The sequence below is a fragment of the Micrasema longulum genome, unplaced genomic scaffold (assembly GCF_059751315.1).
Source record: "Micrasema longulum isolate JH-2025_06_02 unplaced genomic scaffold, ASM5975131v1 h1tg001557l, whole genome shotgun sequence".
Taxonomy (NCBI): domain Eukaryota; kingdom Metazoa; phylum Arthropoda; class Insecta; order Trichoptera; family Brachycentridae; genus Micrasema; species Micrasema longulum.
Window position 1 is genome coordinate 575,185 of NW_028278740.1, and position 23,691 is coordinate 598,875.

General features: G+C 31.6%; 1 protein-coding gene across 1 annotated transcript; it reads right to left on the reverse strand.

Moving 5' to 3' along the window:
- Positions 1-243: 243 nt before the first annotated feature.
- LOC148274917 (uncharacterized) lies at positions 244-23,436 on the reverse strand. Its single transcript, XM_088236426.1, has 3 exons — positions 23,127-23,436; positions 3,001-3,131; positions 244-1,105 (listed from the first exon to the last, which is right to left on the reverse strand). The coding sequence occupies exons 1-3, from the start codon at positions 23,223-23,225 to the stop codon at positions 1,006-1,008; spliced, it is 330 nt and encodes a 109-aa protein (XP_088092552.1). The 5' UTR covers positions 23,226-23,436; the 3' UTR covers positions 244-1,005.
- Positions 23,437-23,691: the final 255 nt, after the last annotated feature.

Here is a 23,691-nt window from a genome sequence, read left to right on the forward strand (position 1 = left end):
TAAATAAAGTGAAAATATTCAAATAAATTGACTTAAGTATTTTTTATTCCCATGTTCAAATCTACTGTACTGTTCTGTTTCATTATGTTAGATATAACATTCTTAATATGTAATAAAATTTAAAACATTTTTAAAAATTGAAGTATGCACACATCTGTTGATTGTGTAATGTACTGGCATCATTATTGTATACTAAAAGCCTTTTCTTTTGCTGGAAGTTTAGGAGACAAATAAAACATTTCATTATTTATAAATTTTATATATTTATTGGTTATAAATACAATAGTATAAGAATCAATAAAAAATTATCTTCCTAAAAATAAAAATTAAGTCTAAGAGTATTAAAAGTTCAGTTCTGATATCCGCCGCACTACTTTTCCACTGTTGCATAATTCTTGTGAAAATTGAGGTTGTCTTTTTTGATATAACATAATTATTTTTTTGACTGATTTCTGATAAAATCAATGAATGGCCAAATTAATAAATCCCAGTGTTTACACATTCTATTCTTAGTTAAGTAAATTGGCACTTATTTCTAGTGTTTATACTTCCTACTTTCTTCATTTGAAGATAATTAAATTACAATATAAATAAGGTTATGATCATAAGATGCATAAATACTGTACAAGTCCCTTAATATTAAGAACACCAAACCAGACTTAAATTATATGGCTTCAAATAATAATGTACCCAACTTATTGTTTACAGTAGCAAAGTTATCAAAACTTAAAGGAAATTCAAATGCGTAGAAGTTTCTGTATTTTACTTTTTTTTAAATATTGAATATGTAAGTTAATGTAATTTTTATTGACAATCGAACTCTAAGCCATGCAAGCCTTTATTATATATAAAATATACACTGTTTTTCATTGAGTATAATTGTATTAGTACTAAATTAGCTGCGAGGAAAAATAACCCCTGGGTGGAGTTAGCGTTTCCACAGTAAAGGAACTCATTTGTGCACTTAACAGTGTCCTCTTAGTGTTGCATTTTGCCGCGTGGTTATTACGCTGGCGGCTTCCTGCAATGGTAAACGTACGCGCTCACTGACAAGTCATCCATGGTCCTCAGGCACATTGTCCCTTGTGGGCAGTTGCACATTTTACTGAAACACAAAAACGTTATTGTAGAATTTACGTATAGCTAATCAAATAGGAAACGAAGAATGCGATTTCAAGTATTGATATACAATATGATTGAAAGAATTGTCCTTGACAAGAAACATGAGTGGGGTCAAGGTGCCGACAGTGGCTCAGGTGGGTACAGTGGATCAAATACCTTGCACGTAAAAGTATAAGGACTACAATTTAATCTTGCTCACAGTAAGAAGGTCTCATAGGCCAAACACTTCACCATTAGCTGGCTAGTAGCTGTGACAGTGCGTACGCGTAGCGCGTCTATTATATAACAGTATCACTACGATGGATAACTTAGTAATTTATGTTTGTTTGACTAAAAAATCGAAATGGCTGCATAGGGTACAGTGGATCAAATACAGTAGTACACAGTGAATCATGATCCACTGTGTACCTAAGCTATTAGAAGCATTTCTTATGCTACCCACGTATTCACTAAAGCCTAAAGAAATATTATTTATTTACTGTGTACTAGAATGAGCTACTGTTGATTTATTTGTTATCCACTGTATCCGACCTAGATAGTACACAATGGATCATTTGCCATTTTTTGATAAAACCAACTCCTTCTAGCTAAAATACAATGCAGTCTGAATATACAATAATTAAGAGACAGTGATACCAAATTTTAGGTTTCGTGTGCAAATCACTTCAAAATTACAGCCCTCCAAAAAAAGGGTTATTCACTGTCGGTACCCTGACCCTGCATGCGGAGATTCAGAATTGCATATAGATGAATAAAAAGAATATCAAATGCCAAAAATTAAAAATTGATAAATAATCTAATAGTCACCCATATGGAGAAAAACCATTCTATGATTATTGACCACGAAGTAAGCTACATATTACTCAATACAATGGGCCGTAGGTACTTGGGTTGAGGATTGCGAGAGGTAACCGAAACCGTTCATTACTCGTTTGTTGTTAAACTAAAAACAAATCAAAACCTCACCAAAAATTTGGAATGCTTTGGTTTTATGCAATAGAGTTTAAGGGCTTCTCTAGAGAATGAATACCTGAGAGTATACTGAATCGACTGAAATAAAAAGATAATCCGACAATTACATGAAATGTTGGAAGATTAAAAACCCAGCAGTCCGTTGAATCAGATGGACGAACAAAAAGAGAGGCTTATATTCAATACTGAAATAAAGATTGTTGATAATAATTATTATTGTTTGTTACTGTACACATAACGAAAAGAGAGCAAAGAGAAATTATTTTTCTCAACCAAAATTTTTTTGAAATCAATTAATTCATCATCAAACCTTAATCCGTACCTTATGGTGCTTAGGGCACTGCATTGTAAAAGTACATGCTGTGCATCTCGATCACGTGTTACAGGCTAAGTAAGGTGATCAGTCTCATGCTTCAGGTGCTAGTTCAGGGCCAGAAAAATATTGCGGTGTAAAACCACAAATATTTCATGTTGACCCTTCCAGGAATCGAACCCAGAACCGCAAGCGTGGTAGGCGAACGCGCCAACCACTACACTACAAGGCAGACTTTTCTCTGCATGATTTCCTTTTTCAGGATTTTAACTTCAGAGTAGACATTGAGTCAAAAACACTCGGGGATTCTGGTTTTATTTAACACACAGAACTGTATTCTTCATCAGTCCAGATTAGCACGATGAGGATCACACATTGGAGTCACAATACATAAATTCACTACGTATAAAAATATAATATGTTCGAAAGAGAACTGTTTTTTTCTTTAAGAAAGCAGATTAAAAATTGGGGTCGATTTGTAATCAGAATCGCCCCATAGTCTCCGGCCAAACTGTGTTATTAATATGTTGTTTGTATTGAATTCTGTATCTGTTCGCCGCATAAAATTATCTTTAAGTATGTTTTTATCTTACTTTTTCATGTAGTACAGGATTTCGCGAGTGATGGGTTTGTATACAGCCCACCCACACACACTCTTACAGTCTTGGATCTTCGGTACCTCAGTAGTGGTAGGAGCTGCATTATCTACAGCACTCTCTTCTCTCTGTGGACAAAATAAAGCATATTGTTTTTAATTACATAGATTTAGATATTCTTAATACTAAATTTTGTGACTAAAAAAACTTTTTAAACACTCTAAAATGAAACATTTGTCAGTGTGTAATTAATTTATGTACCTTTTAGTATGTTTATGTTATTATCGTAGGCAAACTTCAAATTGGTTCAACTACATATATTGTCAATCTTTTTAAAGTTCAAGACCAGTGAAAATTTACTACTAATACTTTGCTTTCCTTCCTTGTTTTTTTTGCTTATTATATATTATATTTTTTATTACATACATTACTTAATATTACATTAATACATTTTGATGTTTTTTCAGTATTTATTTTTGTATTATTTTCTATTGATATCAATGATACTACTATTTTGTAAATTGGATTATGTATGAAATTTAATTTGTTCAATTTATATTTTAATATTTATATCTGATTTTTTAAATGTTATCTTCTTTGGAATGTTATTATTATTTTATTTTTTAAAAATTGTAAACAATAATTCATAATAAAAATAATGTGACCTCACTGGGGTTACCTGTGCTGAGGACACTTAACAATAAGCTTATTTTATTTTTTTTACATGTGAGAATATACAAAGAAGACTTAATATACAGAGAGAAATAAAAAAAATTATGACTGTTTTAAACACTACGTATTTATGTTTATATTTCATTTCTGTATACCCATATTATTTATGTTATAAAACGTACAATAAAACAACAAAAACAAAACACAAACTATACATTTTCTGGATTGTTATTATATTGCATCACATGTTATTATAATTTTATTTATTTTGATTTGTTTTTTTCTTGCACCTCAAAAGGTCTTTTTATTTTTGTGAGTTAGGTCTGTTTTGGACCCATTCAATTGTAGGTTATGGTTACGCCCACCCACCACAATATCCACATTAGATTGTATCAAGAGTATCTCCTTTCATCTTTGTATTATTACAAGCACTAGGATGATCAGATGTTTGTGAATGTGATGAATGGAGCTGTATAACAGTGATGGAAGTGACACAATAATGAATCAACGTGTTGAATAATTTCATTCACATAATAGATTCGCCATAGGAAAGTTTCAGCCATTATGAATGATATAGAGGAACACACAAGAACATATTTACTTTGCATAAATAGCTGACAGACGGAGAAATATAAAAGTGGGCATCTACCTAAATACTTATTTGATAACATCTAATATATATAAAAGGCAATGTTCGTATGTGTGTCCTCGATAGACTAAATAACTGATTTACGTACGGTTTTCAGCAAAACTATGAGCTTTTCAACATTCCGTTTTTATGGATCCCAATCAAATTCTTTCCTTTATTCATTATAATTTCTATCCATTTATTTCTTTTTTATAAATTTTCAATAATGATAAAATAATATTAACTGACATTTAATACATTTTTGAAAATCGCATTCCTACATAAAATGCACCCCTGTTGGTAGAAAAGCGGAGTTAGACATTTTCAAAAAGAATTCTATATTTAAAAATGAATTATTTTATGTTTTGGAATTCAAACAAAAAAACTAAAACTTGAAAAAAAATGTACCTAATAAACATGGACATAATACAAAAATATCAGAACAATATCACATACAACATTCCAAAACGTGACAAGGACAATCGAGACTAATAAATCGTGAAAAGGCCGTAAAACGAAGAAGAAGAGACTAAAAAATCAGGGACTGAAATTATACAATAAACTACCTGACAAAACTAAACAAAAGACTCGGACAAACTATAGTATAAATAATAATAAAAAAATATTTTTGTAAAATGAATGTAATAATTCATAAGGGTTAATAAATAAATTTCAAATAAAATTTAAAAAAAAAAAACAAATCAGCTCTGTTTTCAGGTGCGGAAAATGGGATAACGAAACGTTGATTTGTCTATTTTAGTTAGGCATAAAAGGCCCGACATGCAGTTGCCTTTTTCGCACAGCATCAAGGAAGCATCTGCAAGACTGTGACAGGAAAACAATGTTCAAATACCTATTTATCAAAATTACCCGACCGCGTATCTTCACAATTTATGTAATCCGAAACATAAAAATAATAATGATATGTACATATCTAATTTGAAGTAAATACAATTATTGATATCGAACTCTCAATTGTGTTCATTTAATATAAACGAGTATATACTCAAATATAGCAGTATAAAAGTATTGTCGGGTTCAGTTCGTTATAAATAAAATACTGTATTTTTATGCCACACACGAGTTTAATATTAGTTAGGATACAACAGTTTCGGGTTTTCAGTGTTTATATTTACACCTGATGATGGGCAATGCTGAATACCCGAAACTTGTTAGAGTAATTACCTTAATAGAATCACCCATACGGAGAAAAAATATTACACTTGTGTGCGGCGTAAAAATTCAAAGTGTTAGCTTTTGCCCATGGCTTCGCTCGCTAGGAAGAAATTAGTTTTAAAAAAAATATTTACTAACTTAACTTTGTTAAATTATGTTTCACTTATTGTAAAATGTTTCCCTCGGCATGGGACACCCCAGTGAGGGAACATTATTCAGTATAAAAAAAGAATACAAACATTTTAAAAGTATAAACTTATAAAATAAAAATATACATATAAGGGCGGGCATATTGCTTTTATGCAACTTCTTCCTAGGTACCAACCCAAATCGTTCAGTTTGAGAAAACAAGAAGTACATGGACATCTTATCTATACAAAATTTTAAACAGAAATTAACTAAAAATCTTCACTATACTACGAAGAGAGGAGAAAAGGGATGGGAAGGAAATAAGAAAGAGAAAGGAAAAACTGAAATATTTAGATAGAGACATTTCAATCTTGATTCAAAGGTCAATAAATAAGTATAAGTATGGATTGTTTACGTCATTATTTCGGTTTTTGTTTTCGGTATTCTTTCCGATTTTTTCGTAATAGGTATCCCAATAATAATACTTAGTAATATGAGAGTATTGATATGCAGATTGACAGTATGTTTCGACTGTTACGAGTACATTTGTATTGGTGCGTCACACCGCCACACGCCTTGTATTGTAAATTGTAAACAGAGAGTATTGCGCCGCGCCGTAAGTTAAAGGAGGAAGATAGAGAGCGAATTTCAAATGATGTGATAACCCATAAATATTATTTCACGCGGCCTCACTACGTCCGCATCCGCAACATAACAGGCATGCTGAATGGGCCATTATCAGGGTCGGATTGGGTGAGGTCACTGAGACGGGGGCCTGCGTGGGTGCTCGCCCCGCGCGCGCCCGGGAGAATCGGGTTGTGGCTAGTCGCGGACTGCGGACTGCGGACTCACGGATCAGAGGTCCGAGGTTTGATCCCAGCTTGATTCCCGTTTTCTTATAGTGAGTTAATTATTATTTACACACGGACAATACGATGGATAATATGACAATATTGTCTTGTCCCAGATCCGTGAGCGGCAGGACAGAACGCTGGGACAATACTGAAATTCGGCCGCAGTTCACACGTGAGCGCTGCCTAAACGAATACAGGTCGGCGTTTATTACGAGCGAGTTCACGAAAAGTACTGTTTATTTTATACCAAGGACAATGCGGCCGTGCGCGGTGCCGGTGCATAACCTGCCCATCTACCTCCGTTACAATGTATCGTAACAATGTTTTAACGTACAAATAGCTTTTTACACTTGTCGTCGCTTCAGTTCGTTTCTGTCCAACAGATCAAAACACAAATCTGCAGAAATAGAGCTTTAAAGTTTTTTTTACGAAATAGGCATAAATAATAATGACCACAACTTAAGAAGAAAATCGTTAAAAAACCCCTTAAACAATAAAAAAATAACATTAGAATTTTATAAATACAGGCTTTCTCAAAACTCCTTCAAACTTAATTTCGTTAAAAATGGTCTGTTGGACAAAAACGAACTAAATCGACGGTGTGGCAAAACAATATTGTATTGTCCACGTGTAAACGGCCTATTATTTACAACTCGTTGAAAATGGCTGGCAAAATTGAAATATTTGGAGTAATCATCGTCATCATCATCCTATTTGCACCCGGTGGTGCAAAGGGCACTGCATTGGTATTCCGATCACAGCGTATCGAAAGTGATCTGTCTTACGCTTCAGGTTCCACTCCAGGGACAGTAAAGTATTGCAATGTTGAACCACCATTAAAACAAATATTTCGAATCCGAGACCTCAAGAATGGTAGGCGAATGCGGCAACAACTGCACCACGAGGCGGACATATCCCAACTGATTTCATTTTCAGGATGTTTAGCTTAGAGCAGCCATCGCATCGTCCGTGTCGAAAACGATCGTCCGGCTATTTTACATACGGAACTGCATCTGTATCTCCCTCTGCCTGAATGCCCCGAATACGGGACATGAGCAAATCACTAGTTCGATTCCCCGCGAAGTTGACAGGAAATATTTATTTAAAAAGGTAATTATAAAACATTTAAGTTTGTAAGTGAAAATCATTGAAAGAAGTTCATTGTAATTTATAATATATTTATATAAAAATCTTCTATTTAAAAGACGAGTGATACTTTAGTCCACAAATTTGTGTTATTATTAATTATTAAAATTAAATTATCACTCGTAATTACAGGTAATTATACATGGCGGCATTTCATGGTCCGTGGGCTGGTACCCGAATGTAAAAAAAATATATACGGTTTTCTGGGCTACACAGCGAAACTTCAGAAGAGCATGTTTTATGATGTACTTTTAAAAATGTTCCAATGATTTTATTGTAAACCCGCTTTTGAAAAAAAAAAATAGATTAAATACCTTAGAGTATATAGATATATATACTCTAAGTTAAAAACATGCTACGAAGCGATACGCTCTGAACGAGGACTAGGGTAGCGGCTGGGTAGGGAAGGGGAAGAGTTCGAGACATCATCGATTAACTCCATTTTCGAATTATAATCGTTATTTTTTTTCATGGTAAAAAACGAGTTTTTGAAAAAAATCTTCAAAAAGTTTACCATGGCGAATGTCTCTCTGAAGCTTCGCGGTCTGGCCCTGAAACGCCGTGTTTACATAAAGGGAAAAATGAATTAAGTATATGTTCTCTGATACGTTGATTCTGTCCATAATATGTTTTAATTTACAAAAGAAATCATGATTGCCATAAATAGCACTGATGATTTTTTTTGTAAATATTACACGGCTCTACGGGGGTGCGCCCATATATCAATACAATTTTACGCAATTTTTAATTGTACGCATTTTTTTTTTTTACTGGACAGTATTTCATAGACCTCTATTACTTTATAATGTGATATTTTCCTATTGTCACTGGAGATGAAATGTGGGTTTTTATGATCCTGAATCAAAGCAAGAGTGTCTGCAGAGGCACGAAACCAAAGAAATACAGGTCGTTTCATCTGCTGGAAAGGTGATGGCAACAATCTTTTGCGATTCAGAATTCCTTTGACCTATTACATAAGTAAAGACACCACTATAACAGATGCATACTACGCTTATATTTTACATCGTTTAAAAGAAGAAATTTAATATGAAATAATAAGAAAAATGGCCAAAGGTGTACTTATACTTCAGGACAATGCACCGGTTTACAAGGCCAAAGTTACGGTTAACGTTATAGCGCCATGTTTCGAGGAAGTTGTTAACCCTTCATATAGTCCAGATTTGGCACCTAGCAAATTACTACCTGTTCCCAAACTCGAAGAAAGAACTTAGTGGAAAGCATTTTGATACCGATGAGTTACTCCAAGCAGCGGTAAATGACCAATTTTCAAGTAATAAAAATATTTTTACGAAGGGTTAGAAAAATCAATTCAAAGATGTGAAGATGTTCGAGATTTTACTGAAGAAAAAAAAGTGACTTTTAGTGGTTTATTCCGCGAATATAAAAATTATCCCTCGTAGGCCCTTTAATAATAATAATAATCACGGTTTATTAACAAAAATAACAATTACTTTATCTACTGCATACATAGGTAATAAATTTCTCTGGATCATGTCTAGTCTGCCTAACTAGGTACAACCTGTTTTAAGGCAGGCATTTTTATGCAAAATAAACAATAATATTACTACCTATTAGTTCATTAACTGTATACTAATATAATATTAATTTATTCTATTTATTATGTAATAATGTTTTTGAGTAAATTTTCCGATTTTTCTCGACCTAAACCCAGTAACCAATTTTTTACAAATGTATTAAATTGAATCCGGGTCACGATTTTGCTATGTTTAGGTAAAATATAGAATATTTTGGGGCCCAGAAATACATCGTGGTTTAATCACTACAAGTGTGTAACTTCGAAATCAGCATTTTTATTCAACCACTGAAAACTCATTAATGTATCCTCCTCACGAACGCTACAAATAAATAAATTGTGAATTCAAATCATCATAATATTATTTGAGTGCATCATGACTTGTCTATTTATAGCATTTATCTATCCAAATATGTGTTTTAGTGGGTAATTAAAAATCCTGATTTTGTAGTTACCTAGCTGTACTAATTTTACCTTGATATATAGCTAGAAATTTAAAAGCAAAACTAGCAAAATAGCAAAACAAAAATTTGGCAATCCACAAAAGGTCAGTTTTTGACATATATGTTAACGATTAAATTTACTGAAGGCGTAAAAAGAAATACATTAAAATAAAATAGTCCGTCACTGACGAATGACATAAAGTATAAAATTAATGTAATAATCGCGCCTTTTTGCCCAAATTGGTAAATACATGCATTTAAAAGCTGCGCCTTATTTATGCGAGCTTATTTGCTTGGAAAATGCACTCCTACCCTAACACAAGAACGTCTGTAGTATTCCTAAAGCGAGGCACTAGTGCGCACTGAGCAGTGTTAAGCTTGTCCATATTTAACAGGTGACCCAATTTTACGGGGCTTTAATAAGTTAACATATCCGCATAATCACACCAGAGAAGATAGTAGACAGAGTTATTCGAGGTCTTAATAAACTTTGACAATTGATTTTATCGCATACCTAAATATTATTGCCCCCAATTTTCTATCACTTATGATCGTGACGTTACTTGTCTATTCGAGGCGCAGTAAGTGCTGTCAACTGTCAGCTCGTGTTTTCAGGAGGCGGTATTCATAGGCCCAATTTCCGGCCCAAAACATAAATATTATACCTGATGTTTGAAAATTGTAGGACATTGATCGAAAAACGAAAATCGGAAAATCGGAGACGCCAGGAAGTCTAGACTGTCATAGTTATTTAAAACAAACATGTTTTTACAGAAACCACTCATGCAAGATAGGATATTCATATTTATTCAGGTACCTCAGTACCTATTCACAGTCAATCTCGTTTTTTCAATTACAATTAATATATTGTTTTATATTATATGTAAATATTTGACACAACATATTATATTTATATTTTTATTTTATTTCTAATTTATTTTCATTCCTTTATTTTGTTAATTGATTAATTAGTGTAATTTGTGTTATAACGTTATTATGTTTGGTAAATGTATGCATTATTTATTGAAAATGTAACGGGTTTTTAATTCCTCGCATAAAATTGCACAAAGATAAAATTCACATTTTCGAAAATATTTTGAAAACCATTTCAAATCTCATTGTTATATTATGTATTGAGATTAACTTTTTTTGAGAAAAAAAAATAAAACTCCACAATGTGAGTAGACTAAATGATTCAAAACAAAATATGAAATTAATAAAATAATGAATAAAAAATTTCAATAATCTCCCCTATGAACTAAAAACTATTTAAACTAAATATATCACTAAATAAATTCAAAGTAAATTCGAAGAATTTTTTTGAACACGTGTAACAGAATTCTATTTCAATTAGTATTACCGTTTTACTATTTTCTGTTTTTATTTTTATTTCGAATTTTTTTTCCTCGTGTGTATTCGATGTTATATAACTTTAAATTAATAAATCACTATAACAGTGTAATTTACTCTCCAAGCACAAGAGCTAGTCTCTTTTTTGGAATGTTACAGTTATGCATGAACTAAATATATAAAAGTAGTTTGAAATAAAAAAAAACATTGACATTTTATGTAATTAATAAAAAAAACAGTTGAAATCTCCAGATTAAGAATGTAAAAATAACAAAAAAGATTACAAATTGAAAGTTGGATTGGTCAAGATCTGTAAAAATTATATGATGGAAGTTTTATTGTGTGTATAGAAGTATTATTTATGCACATATATGTACAACGTTAAAAAAAATATTTAACGAAGATTATGGTGGCTAAATATACAATGTACATTCATCAAAATTGTAAACAAGGCGTGGCGATTGTATAAAAATATAAATGAATCAAACAATCGGCTTGTTTACAAGTTCAGTTATGTCTCAAGGCCAGAAGTGTATAACCTTGAACTATTTTGTGATAACTTTTCATTATAGTCTGAAGATGGAAACTAATAATCCAAACAATAACAATAACGGTATCGTCGTAAGTCGTGAAACGCGACGGAAATGGGTAGCTAATATCGTGAACATAAACCACTGTAATATTCCGCAGGCTATCACATAATATATGTCAGGAAGAGTGATGAAAAGCTGTCAGATACAAATTAATTGTGGAATCTGGATACCGATGAGAAAAAAAATGTAACCGAAAATATATTATAAACCATAACAGTATTAATATAGAGCCATGCGGTAGACTTTATTTGTATGACGACAGATTTATAAATGGGTTGTTTTCTTATTAACCTTTGATTGTGGTTTTTAAAAAACTGCGCAAAATTTAAGAACACTATTATTATTTTTAAAACATAAACTCGGGCCGTCATAGGCGTAGGGTTTTTAGAAAGGGGGCCTTTTAGAATTTCGAGACCCCTATCCGGCCGGGGGCCCTGGGCTCGTGCCCCACTTGCCCTTATGGAAAAGATGGCCCTGCATAAACTACTAAAAAATAGTAAAAATACCAATTATCAACTACAACAATCTACTTTTTACTTATTAGGAAATGCTTTCATTAGGGTTGTTGAGTCGAGAGTGGCAGTCAATGTAAATTCAGTAGAAATGATGTCAGATTTCAAATTTTGTTTGGTTTATGGAGTATTTTATTTATTTTTGATTTGGAAAAGCATTTTTCTTACGGGCTGCAGACAAGGAGCGATAATCTCAGAAGTACAAAAAATAGACTTCTCATTATGGCTGTGTTTTGTGGTATTTTCAAGAAAATCTTTTGTTTGTGGGGTGTCGATCCATTTATTATTGAATTTTGCACTGCATTCATTATTTATTTGACCTACGACACTCGGTATTAGGACTACTAGGATTTTTTTTACAGAATCATTCATTTAACTTTTCCTCACACATACTTACAGCAAAACGTAAGTAAAGAGAAAGCAGATTAATTGAATTATAAAAGTGTTTTAATAATTGAAAAGAAATATACATTGACAAGATTAGTAAAATATTTGGAATATTTACAAATACCAATTTGATAGCAATAGTTTTTTATACAAGGCAACATTGAATTTAAAATTCCAATGGCTAAAAACAGCATTTACTCGTATAACCATAAGAATAGTAAAAACTGTGACGCCCTAAATTTCTTGGCTCACTTTTACATTTTCATTAGTGTAACACAGTTTGCCTATGTGCAGGTGTACTGGAAAATTGAAAATCTGTATTAATATAATACAAACAAGATCCTTAATGGTAACTATAATTGCTCCACGTCTCAAGCTGGAGATGTATCAATTTATCACCGACACCTATTTACGATCACTGAAAATTCTATGGTCCCAAATTTCAGCTTAACCCCAAGAATAATTTTCTGATTCGGAGTGATTTCTGACTGGAATAATTTACCAAAAATAAGTAGTAATATTAACGTGTGAGTGATGATGCGTGCGCGTCCATGGTGTGTGCGCGTGGTGCGTGAACGTGGTGCAAACGCGTGGTACGTGCACGCGGTGCGTGCGCGTGATGGGTGCGCGTTGATGCGACTTTCAAAAAGCTGTACTGTAATAGGGAAATATCACTTTTTAAAAACATTTTTTCAAGTAATAAAGGTCTATAAAATACTGTCCGGTAAAATAAAATATTTTTTTGCTAATTATTAGTAGCATAAAAAATATTTTTAAATTTGTAATTTTGAATTCCCGCAAAAACGGTCATTCCATTGGCCACGCCCTTAATACGTCACGATTCATGTTTATTTGTTCCTGGCCATTGAATTTTTTTTGGAACATTATCACGAATCTTGACGTCACAACAACTAAGGCTAAAAATGTCGCGTTTTTCTATCAACGTATTAAAAAAAAAATTGTACACTTATGTATGAAAACATTTTTCCACAATATCCATATTGATTTTGAAAATACAATTAATTATTGTAAATCCATTTCATATATTTTTATCGATATTTGTAGTATTTGGTATTTCCCTATTCACAACAATTAGGCCTTCTGGCCTGTTATGGTGCAAAAAAGATAGGTAGGTTTAAAAAGAAAACAATTTGAAAAAAATTGTAACATTTATAAAAAGATAAAAAGACCAAAAAAAAAATCATAAATAATTTTTTTAAAAATAAAAAAATATTAGCGTTCTTATAATTGACCCTAATATTTCAATTTTGGTGGCCATTTTCAACGAATTGTAAATAACTAGCTATTAGAAAATGGAAATCAAGTTTGGGTAGAATGGGGTTTGAACCTCGGACATCCGGCCCGTGAGTCCGCAACACTAGCCACGGGACCACAACCCGACTCATATACTTTAATGCTTTAACAATATATTGGGTATGTCCAAACGTTTATAGAAAAGGCTGGATTTATACCGTGGGGAGTTATCAAGATTCAAATTTATTGCAAATATTTATTGCAGAGAAGGAAATATTTTTGAGAAGGGAACACGGTTGTCTAGGCATTTACAAGGCTTTTGACCTGTCAATGGCTGGTTTAAGTGGTCATTTTAGATACTGTGTAATGTTCACAATTTCCTTAACTCTTCCATCTCTTGACTTTTAGCCACAAACTAGTCCATGACAGGTCACAAGTCCTGTAATGCCCAGACTTCCATATTACCTTCTCAAAAATGTTTTTGCTCTCTCTCTGCTGCAATAAATAGATTATTTTAGTCAAGTGCGCGTGTTTCACACTTTAGGAAAAAACAATGGTAGTACCTATTACTTTCATAAAATACTCCAATAAAACACGAGACGAGAAAATAAGAAATTTGTCAAAGTATGTCCATGAGATAGATATATTTTTTTGTGTAATAATATTATTTTACTTCAATCTGAAAAATTTACCCCAGAGTTCATGGATATCATTAGAGTCTTCCGCGTTTTGTTTAATCACATTGAAGCTATTTTTATACTAATTTCCTTGATGTCATGAAAATTTACATTATTGTCTGTACCTGACGACACAATGATACGAGTCCTTTGAAACAAAGATCAAATTATATTTTGCAATCATAGAAGTCCGCGTCCTCGTGAAACCTCGCGTACCAAAGTCGTACCTATTGCAGGGACAAAGTCCGTATTTATAAAGGGCTGAATTTTATCGGTACAAGGGGCATGAGTGAGAAGCTTCTAAAATATATTAATGTATGTTAATTTTGTGCAAGACATAGTAAAAAGAACAACGAATAAGGCACTTTAAATAATAATTTACTTTTATAAATATACTAGAACTACAGTATTATATAAAATAACAAAAATGTTCAATTTAGATTAACAAATTTACAAATTACAACAGGGATGGAGAAAACCTTAAATAAGGGAATATGGAAGTCTAGGCATTTGCAGGGCTTATGACCTGTCGTTGGCTGGTTTAAGTGGCCACTTTACACACTGTGTAACATTCACCATTTTGCCTATGTTTGAACATCCACATTTCTTTAATTCTTAGAATTGTTGATTTTAGTGAAGTTAAAGAGCTGAAACCTTTATTGTTGTGAAGAGATTCATCTGACTGAACTATCTCACATACTTGGCAACGCCTAAAAACAATTTTCCATTTTTTAAACTTCTTCTTGGACCAGTTGGTTTCATTACAATATTTGAGTTTGTCCAAATGTTTGTAGACGTGACTAGACTAGCCTAGACTTCCATATTCCCTTATTTAAGGTATTCTCTATCCCTGTTGTAATTTGTTAATCTTAATGACTCCCGAGGGGGTGAAATCCAGTCTTTTGTTTACAAACATTTGGACAAACTCAAATATTGTAATAAATTTACGCAGATAAGGTAAAGATGAAAAACAATAAAATAAAGACGAATATTAAAATAAATTTAAACTACGATATACACTCAAGAAATATAAGAGCGTCAAATAGTTTAACTTAGGACTTACAGAAAAATGTACGGTGTATACAGCGATAAAGCTTTAAAATACTTAAAAGACATACAAAACATAAACAAACTTAAAAATCGCATAAAAAAATATCTTGTCACAGCCCATGTGACGCGTGATGTGACATGTTATTTTCTACTGTAAATAGTGTGATAATTAAATTTTTACATACACTTTTGCTGATTGAGAATATTTTGTACAAATAAAATATATAATGCACAGTAAAACGATTTATTTTGTCATAAATTAATAAATAATTTGTGTTTCAAACAACAAGCAAACCATCACTCCGTTTCTCCATGGGGGTAGGGAGAGAGGATAGAACGCCATATCACTCGGTCTTTGCATAAAGACTTCGGTTCCTCTATATCTTCTCATGCACACAAGACGATTATTTCGACTTTTGACATGTCCATACTCAAGTATTTATTGAATTTGTCTTCCTTGTTTTCTTCATACATCAACATTCACACCATAAATCCTTTTAGCCGTTCTTTCGATGTCCATTCGCTCTACATGTCCAAACTAACACAGCACTCCTTTCGTGATTTCGTAGATAATGCTTGTCTCAGCCCTACACAATGCACGGATCTCGACAAGTGTACTGTTTTTGTATTTAATTTGTGAATTTATTGATTTTGCTTCTATGTTTAAATATCAAGTCTCAGATAATGACAGGCCCGTGGTGTAATTGATGAGACTCTTGCCTCACGTAAGGAGGATCACGGCTTCGATTCCCGGTGATATCACAAAAATTGATGTGATTTTTCTCAATCTTGAGTGTTGTAATTCACCACTGAAATAAATTGAGCCACGTGGTCTGTTGTGGTGCAAAAAATATTTTAAAATGCAAAAAAATACAAACATATTCTGTAAATTGTTTGCCTTTGTAGAGGAGCAATGGCATGAAGGAGCCGCTTATTTTTCTTTAGATTATATTTTTTATAAAAGCGTATTTAAGTAAAATTATTTTTCCAGTAATAAATTTGTTTAACAGCAATTTAGCAATTAACATTTTTTTTCCGTTAAAACTTTTAGAACACGCATATTTTTTTTTTCAATATCTAAATTTGTCTCTTTTATTAGCGGTCTGTTATGAAAACGCCTCAAGAAGTATTGTTTCACACTTCCTTTCCTACGTTTTTCATATACATCGGAAAACCGTTTGTTATCAATTTAATAATATACGATATGAACACATTTTAACAGTTTTATTTGTAAGCAATAAATAAATATAATAGTAATAAAAATATACCAATATAAGTTAGTAAACTAATCCAATTTGATCTCATGAAAATACTAAAAGCATAGGGGATACCTATAAAGCGAGTCGAACCAATCAAAGCTGTGTATCAAAGATGTACTTCATAGTCCTAACGCTCCTATATACCTGCGTGAAAAATAAAAATTTCAACGCTTATCAGTTCATGGTTTACTTCTTCATTCTATCCTCAAAGCACCTTCTTTATACCCATCCACAATTCCTCTTTCTTCTCTAACTTATATAGTGTCCATACGGCTCGACTGTGGAATCATCTCTCCTCCACCATCAAAGATGTTACTACAGTATCTCTGTTTAAATCACGTCTGAAGAAACATCTCCTTTCTCTTCCTTAATCTCTCCTCCTTTCCTGTTTCCTGTTTTTTTTTCCCCACTGAGTAATGGTATTGAATTATTTAAGATAATTTGTAAATAAATACATTTATTTATATTTTTACATATCTTATATATTTTATTTTCTATTCAATATGTTTTGTGACTTGAATTATAAAAATAAAACTTTTATTTTATTGGTTGGTTGGAAGGAATTGCCATTTGGAATGTACAATGTACAATTAACAATTTACACAAAAAGTTAAATAAAAAAGCTCTTTCATTCTTTTAACTGTTTGTGAAAGAAATACAGAATGACGAATGCCGCAAGTGAGTAAAGTGATCACCAGACAATGATAAGCCCTGTAAATGCCTTGACCCTCATTTCCCTTCTCAAAAAGATTCTCTATCTCTCTTGAAATATAATACGTTCCAATTACGAAACGAACACAATGTAGAATGCGGATTATGATATTGATGATGCTGGTATGTCTGGGTTGTACATTGTAAATTTGTTCCAACTCAACGGCGCGCCGGATGATCCAAGGGACCGGTGTTTTCATTAAAAAATAATAGTCATATTATAATGATGCCGAATTAAATAGTAAAGTTTGAATTACTGGTAGGTAAAATTCGTATACATATATCTATAGTCGAGGTCTACGTTCAAGGCGCACGGAAGGATTGCGGCAATGTGTTTTGACGCTGCCCAGTTGAGTTTCGGTAAAAATTAGTACCTCGGTTTCAAAAATATAATATGTTTCGGAATATTGACAATCTAATTTTTATCTTAATTCAACCGGACAGCGTATAACTCACAACACACTACCGCATTGCTTACGTGCGCTTTGAACGTAAACCCCGGCACACGTATTCAAATTGATATTAAATGGGCACATTTTTTCATTTTGTTTTCATCCTTTTATGCTGTTAGTAAACTAACCCAATTTGATTTTAATTTTTGATTTACTTTTAAAAAAAACAAATTTATAAAACTTTCTATATTGATTTGAAATCTTAATTAAAAAACTTTGTATTTTTATTTTTATACTGTATAAATTTATTTTCTATTCTTTTTTCGTAGGTTGAGAAATAATGAAGTACTGTTCATCTATCAGCATAGATCAAACTATGGCCTTAATTCTCCAATGAACCGTCTTTGTCGTATTTTTAACTCAAGGCAAGATCTGGACTTTTTTGGTTTAAGTTTAGAACTATTTAAACGAGCACTAAATAAATAGTACAGATCTTGTCTTGATGTCCCTTATGTTTGTCGCTGCTTTTTTTTTCTTTTGTAATGTTTTTAACTGTTCTAATGTTGTATACTACAACATATATCTATAAATTGTATCAATGGACAATGTCCGTAAATAAATTAATATAAATTTTCTCATTTCATTTTTTTATATTTCGTTTTTTGTCATAACAGTTTTGAAACATCAAAACATAAAACATTATGTTATTAGTCTGAACTCTTTTATTTTATAGTAATTACACTAATATCTGAGCACCTGATGACAAACAGTTAATAATTAGTAAGTAGTTTAGCGGGACGAATGACGTTTTATAATATATAATATCATTTACACCATTCATGTGTATTTTCAGAATAAAAACAGTATTTAAATTTACATCAGTATAATTTGATCTGACGTAAGCCACACTGCATTAGTGGTTAGGCGCGCTGTAAATAATTACAGTTGAATAACCTCTGTTCTGTAAGTAGAAAAATGTACCTGCAAATACTTCAACACACACGTATGTATGTGAACATTAATGTAACACCATGACAAAGTATGTACTAATATATTACACAAACACACACACACACATATATAAAAAACTTTTAATCTTTAATAAAATATATAAATGTGCGTTCTTACAGTGAATTTAATTACTCCAATTATTATAATTTATACAAATAATAAATTTCGTTTTTTATCATTGAAATGCGTTATTTGATATGTGTAAACCATTTAGAAAAAATAAAAAACCAATATATCGTGGGTATACTGGCAAAAAACTTTAACTCTCAAATCAAGCATTTAAGTTTTGTTCCAATTTTACTCTTTTATATTTTATATCCCATTTTCTAATAGTGGGTTATTTACAACGCGTGGAAAATGGCCCTCAAAATTAAATATTTGGTTAAATCATAAGTTTTCTAAAAAAAAATATCTAATTTAAATATAGTAAGATTTTAAGTGCTCATTTAAGAATATGTTTTTAATTTTTTCGTTTCTTAGTTTTATTTTAAGTAAATATTAAGTTATTTAAAGCTTTTAGCCTGAATAAAATACCAGGTAAACGACTTAACCTTAAATTTATTTATAAAACTACAGATACATGAAATTTAATATGACTTAGTGTATTTTGCCAGTTTGTTGAGTGTTAAAAACTTTACAAAACTGCACCATTAAGTCAAATCCGCATATTTTCGAGTTAACGTTTTTTGCCAGTATACCTACGATACTATGGATAGAGGAGGTAGGAAGAAGTAAAATGGATTGTAAAATTCGGCCAAACCAATTTTGAAATATCTGCTCAACCACAATACTTTAACCTCCGTGGTGTAGTGGTCAAGACGCTTAACTCACACACGGAAGGTTCCGGGTTCGATTCCCGGTGAAAACACAAAAATTAGGTGTGATTTTTCTCAAGCCTAGGTGTTCTGTGATGTAATTCATCACTGTAATTGGGCCTTTTGTGGTGCAAAAAAAGCCTAAAATTTGTTTTTATTTCTTTATTTATTTACGGACTTATTCAGTCCATTTTTGTAAGCTTTATCATATAATATACAGAGATAAATAAAACAAATGCGTAGTGTTTTCAACTGTGGGTAATACTGTTATGAAATTCTGTCATTTTCTCGGCGGATATTACGATTTATATGTGCATAAAAAAAAAATAGTGCCTCTCACGGGTTACCCCAGCTTAGTGAGGGCACATTATTCTTGATGTTTAATTCTCTATATAATATACAGACGTTTTCAAATGTTCAAATAAAATCATTTTTATCAAAAAACGACTAAATCCTGGCTAAGCTATTGTATTCGGTGGAAATATAAGTTGTGTCCATTTTATTCCAAATTTAAACATAAGCAACACAAATAAAACAAAATGATGAAGGTTTCGCCATTCGAAAGAAAAATTTCGGCTCTACAAGACATTGTATTTGCCTTTACGTTGTATTTATATTATATTTTTGATAACAAGCCTTCGAAATTAAATATCAATTAGATGAAAGTGAGTATTTTTGACACCCCCTTCTGTTCGCGTTCAATCATGGGAATAAAGCTGCCAAAGCTACCGGCGATATTTGCGCAGTGTATGGTGAAAATGTTAAAAATTTTTGACTAATTTGTAGTTTTTTTTTGTGTTTTCTTGTTCCTTAATTTGTAAAAAAAACGTACATATCAAGTTAACGCCACGACAAAACAAAACTACAAATAAGTAAATAATTATTTTTATGTGCGGTATTCTGTATTTGAAAATAGGAATAAAGTAAAAATATGGCAGAGTGAAGGACAAAAATATGGCAGAGTGAAGGACAAACTCATTATATAAATGTAATGCGTCAAGATACGGAGAGTAGGCGTTCCCGATCCACGTGGCTAAGCACGTGGGTTCAGACTGACAACGCAGAATGAAATAACTTCACCGCTTGCATCAGTTTGCTTGTTCTACACCCGAGCGAGATGTGAGAGGTGTTGTGTGCACTTGCTGCATAGCGGAAAAACTGTGATGTAGTATTTATTTATTCTTAAGTTCGCGTACTAATTATTATTATTTACTCAACAGGACAATGAAAACCATATTTCTTTAAAATATCAGTCAAATAAATACAGATATCAATTGTTTATTCTCGACCCCACCTTCTTTGGAACGAACATAAATTACTACATATTTGAATTAATTTGACTTAGTTTTAGTACATTTTAAAAAGGAATTCCTTTAAAATAAAAATTCCCCAAGTTTATGGTAGTTGTGTTTTACTTTAACCACAGATTTTGTTTTACTTTTATTTTTAATGATGCATATTGTTCTTGATTTTGCACATGTATGTAGAAGCGCTATGGTTGCAACACACGTGTTTTTAGGTTTGACTACTTTTGAAATATTTTCAAAATGTACTAAAATGTTAAACATACGTGTTTTATATCCTTGTTAAATAAAAATATTAATTTTAATTTAATTTCTGTCCACAAAAATGCCAGTAGGTAAAAACACAACATATTACTTTAGATTAGGTTCAGTTCTATCATACGTTTGATAACGTTTTTTAATGTGTAATTGCTTGTCAGTAAGATAACCCACATCTGCTCATTTTTCTGGTCAGTACAAACCATAGGATTTTGGGAAAAACTATGGGACACTCATTTTTCAGTATCTTATCTTAACTTTATTGAATTCAAATGAAATATTTTCATTATTTTATTTTTATGAGTTCTTATAAAGGCATACGGATTGTCCTGTGTTTCGTCAGGACTTTTTTGTTACACACGTTTTTTTCATTGCAAGATAGAAAAAACAGTTAGAATCCATAATAATAATAATGAAAATGAAAATAAAAATAAACAATAAATAAAAAATATTAAAATTAATACATTATATTTTAATTTCGAGGCCATTTTGTATTAGTCGTAAAAAACTGTATTCGAAAATGGGAAAAAATTGTGGTAGAGTAGGGTTCGAACCTCGGATCTCCTGATTTGGAGTCTGCAAGACTTCGAAGAGACCACGAGCCGTTTCAAAATAAACATATTCTATATGTATATAATACGATTTACGATAATCATTTTATTCAAATTATATTCCTAACAACGAACATGTTTTTAACAATCTTTTAAATAAGTAACTTAGATCGTCTTCAAAGGTAATCATGATACGCAAATTCATTATAGTCAGCGTACGACTATTATGAACTAACGCCTCAAAATATTGCATCATCTGATAGTAAGAATAAAAAGTAAGGAAATCGTACGGTTTAGCCATTTCAAAACCCTGTTTTCTCAAAATCGCGCTATTAAAAAAGTTAAGTTAACACGCATTCAATAAAAACAACAAATTTTTAAGGTATTTCTTCTAATATACTTACAAGTATAATACTTTAGAAACCATAATAAATAAAGAAACTTAAATATTATTACTTTTCGACGGAATCACTACTATTCGATTTTTATATTATCTTTTCCATTCGATTACGCCTCTTCAAATTTAGACCAAACTTTGGTACATAGATTCTTACATAAATGCTTATTAGTAATGTAAAATTTGTGTACATAATTTAAAGATAATAAATTGGTCAAAAGAACTGCTGCAGCAAAATCTTATACAAGCATTTTAATTTAGATATATTTATTTGAAATCAGCATTTTCTGGTTGTTAATATTTAACTTCTACCTTAAAATAATATTGTTTTTAACAAATGCATCTCTACCTATTTTTTTTTAGATGCGTGATTTAAAAAAAAAGCAATGTTTGAAAATGGCTAGATCGTATGATTTCCGTACTTTTGATAAGACTACAGCCTTAAAGCACCTACGCAGTAGCTTAGTACGTAAAATAATGATTTAAAAAATGGTTCAAGAGTACAATGATATGTTATTTATATAAAGCAAAATCAAGAGAAAAAATGTTTTTGATTAAACCAAAAAACATCTGATTTTTCCGTAACATACCTATCAGTTCGTTGGGCTAGGAATTGCCCTATAGGAACCGATAGATCCTAATACAAATATTCTTTACAACTGTTTCGATTATTTAATCTGTATTTGGTGCAAAGTTTTTTTTCAGTTTTCAAAACTGTGGTTTTTGTAATGTTTATATGTAAATAAATAAATTAGTTTAGGCTTCCATATTCCAATATATGTCAATTTTGATAAAAACCTTAAATGAATTTTGAGTACCCCAGGGGGTGGATCCAGTATTTGTCTACATACTAAAAATATTTCTGCATTTAATGTTGTTAAATAATAATTTACTATGAAATACTCTCTTTACAGATTTTTTCTGAGAAAATAATACGTTTTTGTTCGGTTTTGAAATTTTTGTTGTTTTATGAATCGACAGAATTAAAAAAAATCTTACCTTTTCCCTGTCTAATGAAAGTGCACTATTAGTAGATAGCAGGGTGGCAAAAACTACCACAAGAAGCGCCATCATCACACTGCTAGATCGGGGAGACATCTTCACTAATTTCTCTTTTCAATTGAGAGAAAAAAACTTTTCCACGAGATTCCGGAGAATATCAAAAACTAAGAAATTTGCCAGATTTTTTACAAAACTAAAGCGCGGGAAATATTTAAACTGACTCAAGTATCTTGCGAAATATACGCGAGCTTTTAGATCTTCGGTCAGAAATGACAACTCTGCAAGAGTCAAACTCGAAGTGATGAACTTCATTTTCTCGTTGCTTTATATATAGTCGATACAGCGGGGGGGAACCACACCTCCCCTTACCAATCACTCAATTCGTACGCTGTCGTTTAAATGAATCATTTTTACCAAGAAATTATTTTTAACTATCTAGAAAAAAATGCTAGAAAGTAATTTCTAAAAACTTTAATATATTTTTTAAATAATTATGTAAAATAATAGTTTAAAAAAAGTTCAGGTATATGTGTAGGTGTAATTCGTCAGCAAGTTTCATAAA